At 46.7% G+C, this 20,011-nt stretch overlaps 1 protein-coding gene across 2 annotated transcripts in view; it reads right to left on the bottom strand.

The window, feature by feature from the left end:
• Positions 1-20,011, bottom strand: part of pfkfb1 (6-phosphofructo-2-kinase/fructose-2,6-biphosphatase 1) — a 48,920-nt gene that overhangs the window by 14,777 nt on the left and 14,132 nt on the right. Inside the window, exons 2-8 of one of the 2 annotated variants that reach the window (XM_084333901.1) lie at positions 10,439-10,468; positions 6,605-6,730; positions 6,009-6,105; positions 5,209-5,275; positions 2,941-3,015; positions 1,321-1,377; positions 312-433 (exon numbers count right to left, since the gene is read on the bottom strand). In XM_084333901.1, the coding sequence (XP_084190027.1) occupies positions 312-433; positions 1,321-1,377; positions 2,941-3,015; positions 5,209-5,275; positions 6,009-6,105; positions 6,605-6,730; positions 10,439-10,468 (574 nt within the window). The remainder of the gene's footprint in view (positions 1-311; positions 434-1,320; positions 1,378-2,940; positions 3,016-5,208; positions 5,276-6,008; positions 6,106-6,604; positions 6,731-10,438; positions 10,469-20,011) is intronic. The other variant, XM_084333902.1, reaches the window with a different exon arrangement.

The raw sequence follows: 20,011 nt of genomic DNA, 5'->3' as shown, positions 1-20,011 counted from the left end.
TCTCCAGTTCAAGGTTGAAGGCCTCGCTAGAGTAGGTTTTGAGGTCTCTAGATGTGACTGTTTTGTGGCAGCCAGCCTTTTGTTTTAGTTTTTTGCGGGTACAGAATATCATATAATGATCAGCCAAAGCTCATTTAACCCACAGGTTTTGTATGAATTGTTTTTACTATGAAATGAGAAGATCTGTCTACGTTTGAATTCACGTTCAAATAACGATAGAATAATTTGAATATAATTCAATTTGGAGAAGCTATTTGGAGAAAAGAGAAAACAAAACAAGAGTTGGAGGAAAATAAATGGCGGCTCTGTACTTGTCCCTTTCGTCGTCGATGGGCTTGTAGGTCGTCATGTAACAAGCGATGCGCTGGAGGAAGTCCAGTCGAGCCTCGTCGTGGCCACAGTTCACATAGTCTGGACTGCCCACCTTCACTTGCTGCGGAACAAAAACACAAATCAGAGCCCAGATCAGAACACATAGTCTGGTGGACTCCCTACCTTCACTTTTTTTATTTTTTTTATTTAACCTTTATTTAACCAGGAAGTCCCATTGAGATACAAGATCTCTTTTGCAAGGGAGACCTGGCCAAGATGACAGCAATAACACCCGAAAACATCAGACAGCAATACAATGTGCGGTACATCACACAAGAACACTTGCTGGAACAGACCCCAGATCAGAACAACGCCTGGTGCTGCACATACTGTTTACTTTGACTCATACCTGCATATAATCGTTCTATATACCTACTTATACACCTGCATATAACCCATATAACTCATGTACACTAATGCTGTAATATATATATATATATATATTTTTTTATATATATATATGTTTTTGTAGATTTTTATTGGTTTGTACTACCGGGCAGTCCGGTAGAGAGAGAGGGAGAGGAGGAAATGGGAGACAGAGCAGGGGAAGACATTCGGCAAAGGACGCCGGGTCCGGGAGTCAAACCCGGGTCGTCCGTTTCGCGACGCAGCGTGTTACATGGTGTGCTACTAGAGCGCCCAATACTACAACTCTGTACATACATCTGATTAGCACCATTACTCAGTAGTACTCATTTATATATTTAATATTCAGTTTAATCACCTGTACATTGTATATTACTATTGCACTTTACTGTCACATTTGCACTCTGGTTGGGTGCCAAACTTCTTTTCATTGTACTGTACTTGTGCCGTATAATGACAATACTTTTTAATCTAATCTAATCGAATCTAATCTAATCTAATCTAATCTAATCTAATCTAATCTAAAGTCATACCCCTGGATATACTGTACAGTAGGTTACACATAACTCAAAAGGTTCTCACCTTGATATTCTCTTCAATGATGTCTTGGTCGTCACAGATAGACTCCACAAAGAACACCTGTAAGATGATATTAAACAATTCAGTTGCTAGACCGCAGCAGACTACAGAGAGTGGCTCGATCAGCCGAACACACAATTGGAGGTGGGCTTCCCACTCTCCAGGACATTTACACCAGGCGTTGCAGGGCCAAGGCTAAGAGAATAGTCAAAGCCACCCAACAACTGCCTCTTTGCACCGCTGCGGTCAGGCAAGCTAGTCTCATGGCCGGTACAGAGAGACTCAGAAGGAGCTTCTATCCCCAGGCCATCAGGATGCTCAATGACTCTATAGTACCAGGGGTTCCCAAACTTTTCAGGCCGCAACCCAAAAATAACGGTGTCAGAGAGCCGCGACCCCCACTATTATAGGAGATAAAAAAAGAAATAATAATAAGAATATATATATATTTTTTTTAATAAATGGAAATGTATGGTTGAAACATGCACACGTTCGAACACACACACACTAATAAGCATTGGAGGCTTTTAACCAGGGCCGGACTGGGGAAATCATTCAGGCCAGGAAATATAGTGCGAAATATAGCCCCAGTCAGGCCACTTTTTAAGCAGGGGGTCTGGGGGTCCCAAAGACTTCATTTCCTGCATTCTGGTGCAGGCATTTTTTTATTTGTACCCTTTAAATGCCAGTGTTTGTGATGGCATCACAAATTATTGTTAAAAAACAGGCTAGCATATGTATGATTAGCAACAACACTGATTTTGATGGATTTTCAGTTTTTTTGTAATGTCAGATTGAAAATAATACAATCTTTTATTGAACTTCAGCCCTGATCATAACACCACATATTAATTTTATAATTCTAACCCTTTAAATGCCAGTGTGTGTGATGGCATATATTTGCAATATATCAAATGCAAAGTAGATTTTTCTGGGGGGGATTATTACAGGCTAGCATGTGTCAATGATTAGCAACAACAGTTTTTTGTAAGGGTCCCGCCTCCACCAATCACATTGGAGAGTTCTCCAACTTGTGTGAGTTGCAGTGATCTCCTGGTTGTTCCCCACCTAGGTTATCTAACTATTGTGCTGCTGCAACTAGAAACACTGTCCTGGCCTGCTTCTAATTTCAGTGGCCTGACTGCATAAAAAAAAATTATAATAATTTGGATTAAAAATTTTAAAAGATTTTGGAAATCATCTGGCGACCCCCCCGCGGCGGCTCGTGACTTTCCTGTGGGTCGCGACCCCGACTTTGAGAACCCCTGCTCTATACAACATTAACCCATCCATTCTACATTCGTTGCACACACATCCATATTATGCACACACTCACTTTAATAAACACTCATCTTTAAAGGTCCCATGGAAAGTAAATAAAATCATTTTTACACAATTCCTGAGAGTCTATGGAACACATCTGTAAGGTTTCTTTCAATACATTTCATTGTTTTGTATTTTTAATCAAGTACTGTGGAGCACCACCTTCTGCCCTTCTGAGAGAGAGAGAGAGAGAGAGAGAGAGAGAGAGAGAGAGAGAGAGAGAGAGAGAGAGAGAGAGAGAGAGAGAGAGAGAGAGGTGGTTGGTGGTTTAGATAACAGCACAGACACCTCTCCACTTGCCTTATAGCCCTTATCCTTTGCAAAAGCATTAATGATTACTCTCCTCTCCCTCGTGGTATTAGTGGCATCGAACACCTGGACAGAGGACAGAGGACAGAGGACAGATTCTGATTATTTATTGTCACAGCTTTTTAAAATGTACATACTCAGAAAAACGTGAGATGCACGGACATGTTTTGCTTCGACACCACAACCTTTAACTTACCACCACCACCACCTTAAAGCGGACTAAAGGCACTAGAGAACACTTAAATTCACACCCTGTAATGAAGCAAACTATAATAATAATTAATAATAATACACTGTATTTGTATAGAACCTTTCATACAAGAATTGCTTCACAGCAAAAAAAAAAAAGACAGGCATAAAATGAGCACAAAATTGGCAGATCAAGAGCAATGCATAAAGTGCAGACATGAAGCATAAAATAGATAGCAGCAAAATAGACAAAGTCAAGGTATGCCGTGACAAATAAAACTCTTGACTTGACTTGAAGACATAGAACATTAAATCACATCGTTTTTCATATTAGGATCTAAGATCTTAAATAGGCCTCTTTGTTTACGGTTTGATTATCACTACAAAGTAAAATAGTGCAGTGCAATAAAATAGTTAGTAAAATAGAATAAAATAATGCAATAGTGCATTGCAATAAAATAGTTCTCATCTACAGTACAGCAATCAAAGTGCTTCAGCACAGCAGTATTTGAGATGTTTAGTGCTGTCAGAGCCACAGTTTCTCATATATTCCTCCGTTATTCAATCAACTCAATGGTGTCTGACAGTTCTATGGTAATTAAAAAATAGACTGTAATAGGGGTGTAACGATGCGACCTCACAACGATTAATTTCGATTACGATTATTCAGGCAACGATTCAATGCATCATAAAATCTCTTCATTTGACCACAATTCGATTAGATACAATCAGTTAATTCCCCCAAAAAGATGTATACACTAATGTGGCTGGGGGAACTGATTCACTCAGCATGAATGGACTATAGGTCAATAAATAAAAAAAGCAAACGATTAATTTAGATTATAATCGATTCTAACATTTTCAAATCGATGCAGTTGAATCGTCACATTAGAATCGATGCATTTCGATTAATCGATGCATCGTTACACCCCTAGACTGTAATACAAGAGTAAAATAGTGCAATAGTGCAGTGCAATAAAATAGTAACTATCTGCACAGCAATCATAGTCTGGATGCAATGAGTCAAAGCAGCAGAATTTATTAAAAGGCTATGGTGAAGAGGTCAGTTTTTAGCCTTTTTTTTTTTTTTTTAAATAATCTTTATTTATTTAGAGATCTAGCCTCCCTAATGTCCATAGGTAGGGTGTTCCATAACTTTGGTGCATCGTTTGAGAAGGCTGCATCCCTGATTTTCTTTTGGCTATGTGGTTGGGAACCTTCAATAGACCAGCAGTAGTAGATGATCGTAATGTTCTAGGGGGGGACATAGTTGACAAGTGAATTGGCAATGTAGCTTGGTCCTGTTCCATTTAGTGCTTTGTATATAAGGAGGAGGACCTTGAAATCGATTCTAAATGTTACCAGAAGCCAGTGCAGAGTACACTGGGCTGTGGTCTCTCCTCTTGGTTCTAGTTAATATAGCCTATACTGTAGCTGCAGTTTTGAAAAAGTTGGAGTCGTTCTATGTATTTTTTCTGGAGGCTGGTAAGGAGTGCATTACATCCGAAGGGGAGGAAACTGTACAGGAGTTGCATTAGGCTGCATTATTTTATCCCACTTTATGCTTTGCTCTTGCTGCTTGTTTTACACTGATGTTTTATGTCTTATTTCTTACTGATGTAAAGCACTTTGAACTGCAATCCCCTGTATGAAAGGTGCTATACAAATAAAGTTATTATTATTATTATTATTATTACCGTTAAGGTGCTTTTGTGTGTATGCTCATGTGATCATTCAGAGTCTATCGTCAGCAGTCTGTTTTCCCGGTGGAAGTAGCTGCTCAGTGTTCCCTTGGATGTGGACCCAGACTGAGGACAGGTATTTGCACTATTCAATTATATAGTGACACACTGTGGAATCACATCTTCACACAATGTTAAACATACAGCACATTTTCTGTGGCAAAACAAATGTACGGTCCTGGTATACTTGTTCTATTAACAAACACGTTTAGGACTTGTGTAAATGTGTGCGATTGCGCTAGTCGTGTCATAGACATCATACGTCTTGTCTGATGTGTTCTTATCACAGGCCAGCTGGACGGTTCTCAGTCATCCCTCTCCTACTCACTGCGACTTGTCCCTGTTCCCTTGTGAAGTAGACAGCTATGTCCTTCAACGCCGCCGACGCACACTCCCTGAGAGAGAAGACAGTCATCACATTTTATTAATTTAACCGGGCAATCAGCGACAAATTCTTATTTACAATGACGGCCTGGCGAGAGGACAAAAGGGCCTCTCTGAGGGTAACGGGGGGGGGGGGGGGGGGGAGTGAGCGGGACAAAAGGGTCTCTCGAAGGGTAACGGGGGGAGCGAGTGGGACAAAAGAGAGTCTCATGGCCAGTACAGAGAGACTCAAAAGGAGCTTCTATCCCCAGGCCATCAGGAAGATGCTCAATGACATTATTGACACTATGTAACAACCCATCATCTATATACTCACCGCACACACATCCACATGTACACACTCACTTTAAACAAACACTCACCTTATCACTCACTTTAACACACTTTATATTGATCTATTATTAAAGAGATTTGCACTATACATTCATACCCCATTTGCACCTTACCCTAAGTTTTGTACCTCATTTCATCTCTGCATTGTATACCTCACTGTTACTCATTTTACTCTGTATTGTATATTGACTGAACATTCCTTTACTTACTTCTTAATAACTTTTATTTTTTTTACTTACTTTTCTTTTACTGTATGTAGCACACTCGCAGGGGCTCATACAGAAACAAGCATGTCATCATAAAGTATTCTGTATTTTATTATGACAAATAATAAACAAACTTGAAACTTGAATAGGGCCTCTTTGAGGGTAACAGGGGGAGCGGGCGGCTCGGTTCTGCACGGCCTCTTACTTGCGGATCCTCATGGCCTCCTCGTTGTCCGACTTGAAGAACTCAAAGTTCTTGTAGGTCTGGACGGCCTCTCTGCGGTACTGACCCAGATTAAACACTGTGTGAGACGAGAGGGGAGGGAACAATATACAAATAAAAATGTATATATTATGGGTTATATTCAGGTGTATAGGTAGGTATATAGAAGGATTGTATGCAGGTATATTCAGAGCGCTTTACAATTTGTTCCTCACATTTTTACCCACTCACTCACACTTTCACACACAGACGGCGGAGGCGACCATGCGAGGTGCCGACCTGCTCATCAGGAGCAATTAGGGGGTTAAGTGTCTCGCTCAAGGACACTTCCAAAAAGCTGCCTTTGGAAAAGAGGGAATCAAACCGGGAACCTCCGGATTACCAGACGACTGCTCTACCTCCTGAGCCACTGTCGCCACCAGTTGTATAAGTTGAGTATAAGACAGTTGTCGACGGTGAAAGCAGTATAGGTATACATTGAGTATAGGCAACAGAGTTCATACAGTATGGGTAAGGGGTAAGATATATGGGTAACATATGGCATGCAAGAGGAGCAAGGTACCACTCCAGACACTGACCTTTAGTAGGAACCCCGATCCAGTTGAGGTAGCGAGTGAGCTTCTTGGAGATGTAGGTCTTCCCCCTGGCAGGTAGGCCCACCATCACTATCAGCGTTGGCGAGTTGCAGAACTGGGGCCGTGAGGCTGAATTGACACAGAAAACACAAGAGGAACAGACTTATTCTGATGAAATGGTAAATGGCTGCGTTTATATAACCGCTTGTATCCAAAGCGCTTTTTCCAATTCGTTCCTCACATTTTACCCACTCACTCACACGTTCACACACACCGACGGCGGAGGAGGAGACCATGCGAGGTGCCAACCTGCTCATCGGGAGCAGTTAGGGGGTTAAGTGTCTTGCTCAAGGACACTTCGACATGCTGCCCGGGAATCGAACTCCGGATTACCAGACGACTGCTCTACCTGCCGAGCCACTGTCGGACGAACTCAAGTTTTAAGTTGAAGTTTCAAGTTTTGTTTTGTTTTATTTGTCACATATAAGGTACATGTACATTACAGTGAAATGCTTGGTTCTGCATGGGCCTCCTGAGATTGTGCTTCATACAGTAAAAAAGTTTAAAGAATAAAGACCAAACACTATACAAAATATACACTGAGAATATAGTGCAAATCTTTTAGTAATAAATAGATAAAATATGGTGTAGTGTTAAAAGGTTTTTACTAATAGCTCTATATGATGTATATCATGCCAGTTAGGGTATAGATCTCACCTGCACCTTGTGTATACCGTTTACCTTTACTCATAGTATATATCAGATACATAATTTTTTTGTCTATCTTTATTGTAACATATTATAATCGATAGGGCATACAGACCCTCATCTGCACCTTTGTTTACCCCGTTTATTTCTCATATTTTTATATTCAGAGTTAATTATATTGTTTACATTGTTTAGATTAGATTAAAATGTATTGTCGTCATACAGCACAAGTACAGTAAAACGAAAAGAAGTTTGACATCCAACCAGAGAGCAAATGTAACAGTAAAGTGCAATAGTAGTAATACACAATGTACAGGTGATTAAACTGGGTATAAAATATATAAATTAGTACTACTGAGTAAAGTGCTAATCATAATGTATGTACAGAGTTGTAGTATTAATATGCACAGTGATACAGGTATAAAGACACTATGGTAGTAAGGCCAGCAGTGTAACTAAGAGTAGGTAAGGGCAGGGCCGCCGCTAGGGGCATGCAAGCAGTGCAATTGCACGGGGCCTCACGCTTCCCTAGGGCCTCGCGAGAAGAAGACGATTTTTATTTTTATTTGATTATCTTATTTTTTTTTATATATATATATAAAAATTTAAATAAATATAATGTTATTTAACAATCACTTTCCATCACAGACCGAAAATCTAGTTTTCCTTACAGGTGTCTAATGTGACTTACATCCATCCATGCTTAGTTATTATATATATTTCACATTAGACCGGCTGCCTCACTATGCCTGCTGCGACAGGCAGCGTGCGTCCGTCACGGCGTCACCGTCACCTATCTGCGCGCATATAAAAAGCTGCCAGCGCTGGTCTCACAGCTCACAGCCAGGTGTGTGTAACTACTAAGGTGGAGACGGACTCAGAGAGTGGTGTAAAAAAAGACTGTGAGCACTAACGTGCATCCATTTCAAATAGCGTGTTAAAGTGTGCGTGTTAGAACGTTCAGTCGGGGAGTCAGCAGACAGCAGGCTAGCCATGTCGGCTAGTAGCTTAGCTAAAGGCCTTAGGCAGGGACAGCGAACAAGAAATTAATTTTACTAGCTAGTTAGCTAACCTAGCTAGCTGGCTTATTGAGTGCTAACATGTGGCAGATAAACTAGGAACAGACTCCCAAGTTCATCAACTGCTAGATATTTGGACAATTAATTTACCGGACGCGCGCCACCAAAAGACGGACGGACGGACGGAACGCAGAGAAAAGTACCCGCGTGGGATATCGAACCAATGTTGAGGTGGTGCCAAGACGGAGGGAGATACATGACGCTGTACATCGGAGGACGCCGTCAACTAAAGGGAAGTGAAAACGCTGTGTTGACTGTTTTCTGCGTGGAATCGTCTAATTCCACTGGTGCTAATGTTGCTAGTTTGAGCTGGCTAAGTGGCTCTGCTAGCCAACAGAGTGCTAACACTGCTAGCTGCTTGCTGAGGAGAGGAGGAAGCTAGCGTGGCTATCTGTGTGAAATGACAGCTCCTGAAATGTTTGTTGGATTTTAATGGGTTTTTATAACCTCATTCTCCTGTCTGACAAGGAATTGTACTACCAGTTGTAAAGGTCTGTAGTATCTAATCTGCTTTAAAAAACAGTGGACTACTTATCCTGTTTTGGGAACTTTTGTGAATTTGTCCTCTGCTTTGTTAGCAGTAGCCTTGCCTAGCTGGCTCTGTTAGCAATTAGCCAAGAGCTGGAAGACCTGCAGTAGCCTAGCTGGCTCTACTAGCCCTGCTATCAATCCAGTCCAGAGTATAAGCTAACGTTATGATGCAGAAAGCTAACGTTATGATGCAGAAAGCTAACGTTATGATGCAGAAAGCTAACGTTATGATGCAGAAAGCTAACGTTATGATACAGAAAGCTAACGTTATGATGCAGAAAGCTAACGTTATGATACAGAAAGCTAACGTTATGATGCAGAAAGCTAACGTTATGATGCAGAAAGCTAACGTTATGATACAGAAAGCTAACGTTATGATGCAGAAAGCTAACGTTATGATGCAGAAAGCTAACGTTATGATACAGAAAGCTAACGTTATGATGCAGAAAGCTAACGTTATGATGCAGAAAGCTAACATTATGATGCAGAAAGCTAACGTTATGATACAGAAAGCTAACGTTATGATGCAGAAAGCTAACGTTATGATACAGAAAGCTAACGTTATGATACAGAAAGCTAACGTTATGATGCAGAAAGCTAACGTTATGATGCAGAAAGCTAACGTTATGATACAGAAAGCTAACGTTATGATGCAGAAAGCTAACGTTATGATACAGAAAGCTAACGTTATGATGCAGAAAGCTAACGTTATGATACAGAAAGCTAACGTTATGATACAGAAAGCTAACAAGGTTGTCATTCGAGAGGTAGTCTTCTCTCTCGCTCTCTCTCTCTCTCTCTATACCTGTGTTGGCTGTGGGCTAGCTATCTGTGTTGGGATCATCCCTATGTTCCCCGGGTCCTATGTTCCCCGGGTCCTATGTTCCCCGATTGATTGATTAATTGATTGAATTTAAATTTTTATTATTTTATTAATTATTAATGTCCGCCTTGTTTCGAACTGGTTAAGCTTAGGCCCTCTTTCGAAGTTGGTTAAGGTTAGAGTTTGGAATCAGGGCTGATGGTCTAAAATGTTCAATCAATCAATCAATCAATCAATCAATCGGGGAACATAGGACCCGGGGAACATAGACATGCTCCCTCTGTGTTGGCTGTGGCCTGAGGTGCTAGCTATCTGTGCTATTATTTAAGAATATGTTGACTGTATGCACACAATTTTTTTTATTGTTTTTTTCTTTTAACCTTTAGGGGGCCTCGCGTTTAAATCTTGCACAGGGCCTCGCATTTCTCCCAGACGGCACTGGGTGAGGGATATGTACAGATATAGATATTGATATAGTAACTAGTCAGAGAGACGTACGTCGTGTCACGTTGTGGTGGTGTATAAGACCTAATGGCAGGTTAGGTGGAGACGGCAGCACGTCCATGGGTTTTAATGACACAAGACTAATAAACAGAACAAGGGAACAAAAACTAACCAAACAAAACCTCTCAGTGACAACTGGAAGAGGGGGAAAAGTAAACACAAACTCTAAGTACTAACATGAGGAACACTTACTTGACAACATGGAAGTTGGACAGCAAGGAACTGAAATACACAGGAAAAATGACAAACGAGAAACACCTGGGATGATTACAACTGGAGACACCTGGCTGGGGAAACAGACTGACAAGAACTACAAGAAATAACACAAGGAAGGAACTGGGACAAAACAGACACTAAACTGAGAACCTAAAATAACCGACAGTAACTACAAAGACTAAGACTAAACAGATAACCTAATACAAGACAAGAAGAGTAACACTGACAAGACAAGAAGAGTAACACTAGACTAACAGGGGAACACGACGAGCAAGAGAGAGAGAAGGGGAGAGAGAGAGAGCAAGAGAGAGAAAGGGGAAAGAACACTAAGGGACAGAAATACAAAGAACAAACATACAGGGACGGGGAGAGGTAGAGCAGGTGTGAGGTTTCTGTCCTTGCCTTCTCACTCGTTCTGTTCCTTTAACCACCCTCGCTTTGTTTTCATTCATTTTTTCTGTCAAGTATTTCAATTCCCTCGTTCACACGTTTCTCCCCGCTGACGTCATCTGAGACGTCGCTGATTGGTTCTCTCACTTCCCCACGCTTTTCAATCACATTCCCCAGCTGTCACTGCTTTTCAATCAATCGATCCCTCATTATTTATACCCCGTTTTCCCCACCCTAAGTTGTTGGTTCGTCTTGATTTGTCGCTGGATGTTTTTCCCCGTTGCTTCTGTTTCACTGTGCTATTCTCCAGGAATGCCTAGAAGCCTTCGCTTGGATACCTGCTCCGTGGCGCGCGCTCGCCTCCACTGTTGTTCCTGTTCCTTTTACGCAGCTTGTCTGGGTGAGTTTTTCTAGATTGACTGTCTTGACCTATTTCCGATTTTCGTGTGTAACCTTTACACTGAAGTCTACCACCTTTTTGTCAGACAGTCACTCACCCAGCCATATCGTTTTTGCTCTTTCCTTTATGGAATAATATTTTTGGGATCTTCCACCTCCCACTGTGTATTTACACGAAGATATTATTTCACATTTGGACTGTGTTTGGATTTTTGCTCACTGTGTATTTACACGAAGATATTGTTTCACATTTGGACTGTGTTTGGATTTTTGCTCACTGTGTGTTTACACAAAGATAGTATTTCACATTTGGACGGTGTTTGGATTTTTTGCTCACTGTGTGTTTACATGAAGATATTCACTTGGGCTGTTTTTGGAATATTGCACATCACTGTGTTGTTTAACACGAAGAATATAACACCCTGTCCTCCAGCTCGTTTCAAGTCTGCTCTGTCACTGACCCGTTCCCTCTCTCCCTCTCTCGGTCTTGCACAACATCTGAGAGGTCCGCCGTGAGAGTCTGCAGAGCGGTACAGAGGTCTGCTCCTGCTTCCCAAGACTACCCTTCCGGGAGAAGCTGCAGAGCAGCAGAACTTTGCCCCTTGTTCATTGTACCTGTTCTTGTTGACCTGCTTTCCCTGTTTCACTTATTCTTATTATCAAATAAACAAGCCCTCGTATTTGGCAACTCTGAATCCTACTCTCTTGTGTCGTTAGCGTTTGGGGTCGGTGTCAAACCATAACATTACGAACCAACCATGACGACCCCAGCCGACACAGAGGGGGTCAGAACCGCACTTGCATTTCAAGTCGAGTTGACCAGGGATCACGGTCTCCAACTAGAGCGGGCTGCGGCTGCGGTGCAGGACCTCAGGGACCAGGTCCTGCCTATGCAGGGTTCAATGGCCGCTATGGCGGGACAACAGTCCGAGATTCTCGCCCAGCTTAACTCGCTGGGCGACGCCGTTAATTCTTTTCATCTCTCACACCCTTCAGGAACATTCCCCGCAGCCCCAGCAGATCTCGCACCTCGGGAACCCCTTCTCTCCGTCCCACGGCTGTTCGACGGTAATCCCGAGGAGTGTGCCACATTCATCATGCAATGTGAGTTGGTTTTCCGTCATCAACCAAGCCGTTTTTCTGCTCATGGGTCCCGAGTGGCTTATATAACCAACCTACTTTCAGGCCATGCTGCCCAGTGGGTCACTTCCTCCTGGGCAATGGAAGCAGAATTTTTGTTCTCCTACCCAGACTTCGTGGCGGAGCTCCGCAGAGTGTTCCACCATCCAGCCCGAGGTCTGGACCCTGGAGCCCGGTTGGGGACCTTCCGACAAGGGAGCAGCAGGGTGACGGACTATGTCATGGAGTTTCGACTGGCGGCGGTGGAGAGTGGATGGAACGAACCTGCTCTTCGCCTAACCTTCATTAGGGGGCTCAGTGACGCAGTCCGGGACCAGCTCGCTACCAGGGAGGTGCCCGACTCCCTCGAGGAGCTGTTTAGCCTTGTCATCCGTATTGACGGACGCCTCCTGGAGAGAAGGCGCGAGAGGACCCGACTGTCACCTCCTGAAGCACCCCGGACTCCTGGACGCCCCGTCCCCAACACTACTGATGGTAACAGGCTTCCCCGTCCGGTGCGCGAGGAGGAACCCATGCCACTGGGACGCTCTCGTCTGAGCCAGGTGGTGCGTCAGGCAAGGCTCAGGTCCGAGCTCTGCCTCTACTGCGGAGGCACGGGACACTTTCTCGCCGACTGCCCTATCCGGCCAAAAGATCGGGCTCACCAAGACCCCGGGAGATCCTGGTGAGCCGTTTTTCCCATTCCCAGCGCCGCGCACCGCCTGACCATCTGTTGAGCGTCACCCTGGCCTGGGGGAACCAACGTGCCACGGTGGAGGCCCTCATCGACTCTGGGGCAGACGAGAACTTCCTCGACTTCGAGTTTGCCACCCAAGCCAACATACCTCTTGAGGCCCTTGTGAGGCCCTTGGAGATCTTTTCGTTGGACCAACACCGCCTGGCCGACATCTCTCAACGGACCGGCCCAGTCTTGCTGACCATTGCTGGGAACCACGTAGAGAGGATCCAGTTCCTCATTACCCAATCCCCCCTTGTCCCGGTGGTCCTGGGTAGGCCCTGGCTCGCGCTGCACGAGCCCCACATCGCCTGGGCCTCCGGTACCATCAGGGGCTGGAGCTCCTCCTGTCACGCCCGCTGTCTACAGGCGGCGTCTTGTCCCCCGCCCCGGAGACCGGCTGGTGAGTTGCCCCCGGATCCCTCGTCCATTCCTCCCGAGTACCACGACCTCATGGAGGTATTCAGTAAGACCAGGGCTCAGTCCCTTCCACCTCACCGCCCCTATGACTGCGCCATCGACCTCCGCCAAGGGGCTCCCCTTCCCGGCAGCCGCCTCTACAGTCTGACTGTCCCGGAGAAGAAGGCGATGGATCTCTACATCTCTGAGTCATTGGAAGCAGGACTCATTCGGCCTTCCTCCTCCCCGGTGGCGGCCGGGTTCTTCTTTGTTGGTAAGAAGGATGGGGACCTGCGACCCTGCATCGACTATCGTCAGCTCAACGAGATCACCATCAAGAACAAATACCCCCTACCTCTCATGAGCTCCACCTTCGAGCCACTGACCCAGGCCTCGTTCTTCACCAAGCTGGATCTCCGAAGTGCCTATCATCTTGTCCGTATCCGTGAGGGCGATGAATGGAAGACCGCCTTCAAGACCCCCAGGGGCCACTATGAGTACCTTGTGATGCCGTTCGGCCTCACCAACGCCCCGGCGGTATTCCAGGCACTCATGAACGATGTCCTCCGTGACATGCTGGAGGTGTTCGTGGTGGTGTACCTGGACGACATTCTTATCTTTTCCAGGACCCTCGAGGAACACATCCTGCATGTCCGCCGGGTGCTGGAGCGCCTCCTCCACAATCGGCTCTTCGTCAAGGCGGAGAAGTGCCGTTTCCACTCCAACTCCGTCGACTACCTGGGCTTCATCGTGGAGAAGGGCTTGACCCGAGCGGATCCTCGCAAGATCCAGGCTGTGGAGGATTGGCCGGAACCCACCACTCGGAAGGAGCTACAGAGTTTCCTCGGGTTCGCAAACTTCTACCGAAGGTTCATCCGGAACTACAGCCAGGTGGCGGAGCCTCTTACCAAGCTGACCTCCCCCGCTCTGCCGTTCGACTGGTCCCCAGCGGCACGCGCTGCGTTCCGCTCCCTCAAGAGAAGGTTCACTTCCGCTCCTATCCTGCTCCACCCTGACCCCAAGAGACAGTTCATCGTGGAGGTGGACGCCTCGGATTCTGGCCTGGGCGCTGTCCTATCTCAGCGTTCTCCTTCCGACCAGAAGGTACATCCTTGCGCCTTCTACTCGCGTCGCTTCCTCCCCGCCGAGAGGAACTACGACACCGGCAATCGGGAGCTACTGGCGGTCGTGGCTGCTCTGGAGGAGTGGCGTCATTGGCTAGAGGGTGCCGAGGAGCCTTTTACCATCTGGACGGACCACAAGAACCTAACGTTCATCCGCGCTTCCAGGCGCCTCAACGGTCGGCAGGCGAGATGGGCCAGTTTCCTCAGTCGGTTCGACTTCTCGCTGACCTTCCGCCCCGGTTCCCGCAACACGAAGGCCGACTCCCTGTCCCGGATGCACTCCAAGGGGGACCCATCTCCCATCATCCCGGAGGCCCGAGTGGTTGGAGCCATCACCTTGGGCATCGAGGGTGTGGTGAGGCGTGCCCTACGCTTCCAACGTGCTCCAAGCAACGTCCCTAGGAGCCGTCTCTTCGTCCCTGACTCTGTCCGGTCCCAGGTACTGCTGTGGGGCCATACCAGCCGGTTCGCCTGCCACCCAGGCGTCCATCGCACGTTCTCCTTCCTGGCTCGTCGTTTCTGGTGGCCCACCATGCGGAACGACGTCAAGGAGTTCGTTTTGGCCTGCGCGGTCTGTGCCCGCAGCAAGGCCTCTCACCAGGCACCCTCCGGGCTCTTGCAGCCACTTCCCGTTCCAAGCCGTCCGTGGTCACATGTGGCGCTCGACTTCGTCACTGGTCTACCCTCCTCCCAGGGGAACACCTGCCTTCTGACCGTGGTGGATCGATTCAGCAAGGGGGTCCACCTCGTGGCCCTCTCCAAGCTTCCCTCAGCAGCCGAGACGGCGGACCTCCTGACGCACCACGTGTTCCGCCTTCACGGCTTTCCCCAGGACATCGTCTCTGACCGGGGGCCCCAGTTCACCTCCCAGGTATGGCGGGCTTTCTGCAAGGGATTGGGGGCAACGGTCAGTCTCTCCTCTGGCTACCATCCCCAGACAAACGGGCAGACGGAGAGGATGAACCAGAGCGTGGAGTCTGCTCTTCGGTGTGTGGCAGCCGAGAGGCCGGCATCCTGGAGTCGTTTCCTTCCCTGGGTTGAATACTCGATCAACTCAATGGTCAGTTCCGCCACCGGCCTCTCCCCTTTTGAGGCCTCCCTGGGCTACCAGCCCCCTCTTTTTCCCGCACTGGAGACGGAAGTGGCAGTTCCCTCCGTGCAGGTCCACCTCGACCGCTGCCGTCGCGTTTGGGAGATCACCAGGACCGCGCTGCTCCGGACATCTGAGCGCGCCTGTCGTGGTGCCGACCGGCGCCGGGTTCCCGCGCCGACTTACCGCCCTGGGCAGAGGGTGTGGCTCTCCGCGAAGGACCTCCCGCTACGGTCCTCGGCCAAGAAGCTCAACCCTCGCTTCGTCGGTCCTTTCGAGGTCCTGAAGGTACTCAGTCCGGCGGCCCTGCGCCTGAAGCTTCCTGCATCCATGCACATCCACCCCGTGTTCCATGTCTCCCGGGTTAAGCCCGTCTCCCTCAGTCCCCTTATGCCTCCAGCTCCTGATCCACCGCCTCCTGTGCTAGTGGATGGTCACCCCCAGTGGCAGGTCCGCCGGTTGATGGGCGTTCGTCGGCGGGGCCGGGGATTCCAATACCTGGTGGACTGGGAGGGTTACGGCCCTGAGGAGCGTAGCTGGGTCTCCCGGCAGCTCATCGTGGATCCCGGCTTGATCACCGACTTCCATCGGGCCCATCCTGACGAGCCGGGTCGGCCTGGTCGCCGGGCGGCTCCCGTGGAGGGGGGGGTACTGTGAGGTTTCTGTCCTTGCCTTCTCACTCGTTCTGTTCCTTTAACCACCCTCGCTTTGTTTTCATTCATTTTTTCTGTCAAGTATTTCAATTCCCTCGTTCACACGTTTCTCCCCGCTGACGTCATCTGAGACGTCGCTGATTGGTTCTCTCACTTCCCCACGCTTTTCAATCACATTCCCCAGCTGTCACTGCTTTTCAATCAATCGATCCCTCATTATTTATACCCCGTTTTCCCCACCCTAAGTTGTTGGTTCGTCTTGATTTGTCGCTGGATGTTTTTCCCCGTTGCTTCTGTTTCACTGTGCTATTCTCCAGGAATGCCTAGAAGCCTTCGCTTGGATACCTGCTCCGTGGCGCGCGCTCGCCTCCACTGTTGTTCCTGTTCCTTTTACGCAGCTTGTCTGGGTGAGTTTTTCTAGATTGACTGTCTTGACCTATTTCCGATTTTCGTGTGTAACCTTTACACTGAAGTCTACCACCTTTTTGTCAGACAGTCACTCACCCAGCCATTATCGTTTTTGCTCTTTCCTTTATGGAATAATATTTTTGGGATCTTCCACCTCCCACTGTGTATTTACACGAAGATATTATTTCACATTTGGACTGTGTTTGGATTTTTGCTCACTGTGTATTTACACGAAGATATTGTTTCACATTTGGACTGTGTTTGGATTTTTGCTCACTGTGTGTTTACACGAAGATAGTATTTCACATTTGGACGGTGTTTGGATTTTTTGCTCACTGTGTGTTTACATGAAGATATTCACTTGGGCTGTTTTTGGAATATTGCACATCACTGTGTTGTTTAACACGAAGAATATAACACCCTGTCCTCCAGCTCGTTTCAAGTCTGCTCTGTCACTGACCCGTTCCCTCTCTCCCTCTCTCGGTCTTGCACAACATCTGAGAGGTCCGCCGTGAGAGTCTGCAGAGCGGTACAGAGGTCTGCTCCTGCTTCCCAAGACTACCCTTCCGGGAGAAGCTGCAGAGCAGCAGAACTTTGCCCCTTGTTCATTGTACCTGTTCTTGTTGACCTGCTTTCCCTGTTTCACTTATTCTTATTATCAAATAAACAAGCCCTCGTATTTGGCAACTCTGAATCCTACTCTCTTGTGTCGTTAGCGTTTGGGGTCGGTGTCAAACCATAACAGCAGGGGAGAACAGCCCATGAACCGGTGGGACGTTACAGTACGTCTTGAGACTAACGTTTCAAAACATTGTGAGTCTTCATCAGTCAAACGTTTTTTTGTACTTTATGCTCTCTGATGAAAATCAGTTTGAAACGTTAGTCTGTGGGGTTCTGGTCAGTTTATTCAGGACTCTGATCTGAGATCAGTGGAGGGCTCTCGTCGGTATTCAGGACTCTGATCTGAGATCAGTGGATCAGATCCCCAGAGCAGAGTGGCATTTCCTGCTCTCTCTCTCACAGATGACTGCCAACATCCTAGCAACCAGGTATCCTAGCAACCAGGTGTCCCAGCTACCGGGAAAGACACACCTGCTACGTACCTGCTATGGCGTGCGTGTTCGTGTGTATGTGTGTGTGTGTGTGTGTGTGCGTGTGCGTGTGCATGTGCGTGTGCGTGCGTGCGTGTGAAGAGAAGAGCCAAACAATTAGCAAGATATTGCTCAGTGTCAGCAATTATTGGCAGCCGGGCAATTTGGAGAAGACGCTGCTATCTGTATCCATGAGCTGTGTGTTGATTGTCAGGTTCATCATCCTATGTGTGTGTATAACTTTGGTTGCCATTGTCAATTTGGGCACGATTGTATCAGAATAACCCACAATGTACAAGTGCACTGATAATATTTGTGTCCTTTAAACATTGTCTTCATGTGGACATAAATAAAGATTCTAAGTGTGTGTGTGTGTGTGTGTGTGTGTGTGTGTGTGTGTGTGTGTGTGTGAGAGAGAGAGATAGATGGGGAGGGGGAGAGAGGGGAGGGGGGAGAGAGAGAGAGAGAGAGAGAGAGAGAGCTAGGTAAGGGCGAGAGATCTAACACACCGCTGAGAACACAGGAACAAACATCTACTTCACACAGGAACGTCTCAGAACGTTACAAAATGGTAAAAACTGATGAGGTGTTCAAAAAAACTGAGCGCCCTCCAACCTAACAAGGCCACTGGCCATGACAATATCCCCTGCAAATATGGACTCAGCAGCCGCCATCACCCCAATCATCACCCACATAATAAACCTCTCCCTAAAACAGGGACACGTCCCCAAAGATTTCAAAATTGCAAGAGTGACCCCCCCTGCACAAAAAAGGCAGCAAATTAGACCCAGGATACTACCGCCCTGTTTTTTTTTTTTTTTTTTTTATTATCTTTTCCCCCCTCCTTTTTCCTCCGATTTTCTCCCATCCCAATGTTAGTCGTTATGCCAATTCCCAATCCCCTTCCTGGTCGCTGCGCACTTACCCCCCCCAGTCGGTCTGGGAGAGTGGAGGCTATCGCATGCTTCCTCCGACACACGTCTAGCCAATCAACCGCTTCTTTTCACCTGGCAGCGCGGACTCTCACTGAGAGGGTGAAACGTGTGGAAGGATCACACTACCCCCCTTAGATCCTATCCGCGCTGAGCAGGCGCCCCGACCGAACTGTAGGAGTCGCTGTTTACAACGACCCGGACCCACACCTATGCCACCTGACCGCCCCTACCGCCCTGTTTCTATTCTTACCTCCATCTCGAAAGTTATGGGGAAAAAACAGGTAGAAAAGTACCTTGCGGAAAAAAGCTAATCTACGAATTCCAATCTGGCTTCAGAACATCCCATTCCACTGACACATGCCTTCTCTATTTGAACGACCACATCAAACACGAGGTGGACGCGGGCAAATACTGCGACATGGTCATGCTGGACCTACAAAAGGCCTTCGACACTGTCAATCACTCCATTCTGATTGATAAACTTAAAGCAATTGGTTTTGATAGTTCATCAGTGAGCTGGATGCAATCCTACCTGAAGGGGAGAGAACAGATGGTGGGAGGTGAATGGTACACTGCCCCCCCCCCCCTCCCAGTGAGCTGTGGTGTTCCACAAGGAAGCATACTATAGGACCTTTACTGTTCCTAATTTATGCAAATTACATGTCATCAGCTTGTGACTGCAACTTGTTCCTGTTTGCGGACGACTCAGCCCTGCTGGTCTCTGACAAGAACAAGTTGCAGGTTGAAAAAACCCTCAGCACGGAACTAGGCAAAATCTGCATATGGCTATGGCTCGCTGATAACAAACTATCATTACACATGGGCAAAACAGAGTCCATTCTCTTCGGTTCAAATAACAAACTCAGCAAGACCGACGGCTTCTCAGTTACAGTGGGTGACAATATTGTCACAAGGAAAGACGAAATTACCTACCTGGGTTCCATCCTAGAGGCAAATCTTTCCTGTGACAAAATGGCATCCAATGTAATAAAAAAAGTCAACCAACGAACTAGATTCTTGTACCGGATCTCCTCTCTGGTAAACAAGAATACCCTGAAGACTCTGGCAGGAGCACTCATTCAAGGGTACTATGACTATGCTTGCACCTCATGGTACCAAAGCACCTCAAAGGCGCTTAAAACAAAATTACAAACATCACAAAACAAACTGGTCAGACTACTACTTGACCTGAACCCCAGAACCCA

The sequence above is a fragment of the Notolepis coatsorum genome, assembly GCF_963971535.1.
Source record: "Notolepis coatsorum genome assembly, chromosome: 17".
Lineage (NCBI taxonomy): Eukaryota > Metazoa > Chordata > Actinopteri > Aulopiformes > Paralepididae > Notolepis > Notolepis coatsorum.
Note: the sequence above shows the minus strand (reverse complement) of the source record. Positions and strands in the feature narration are given on the sequence as shown.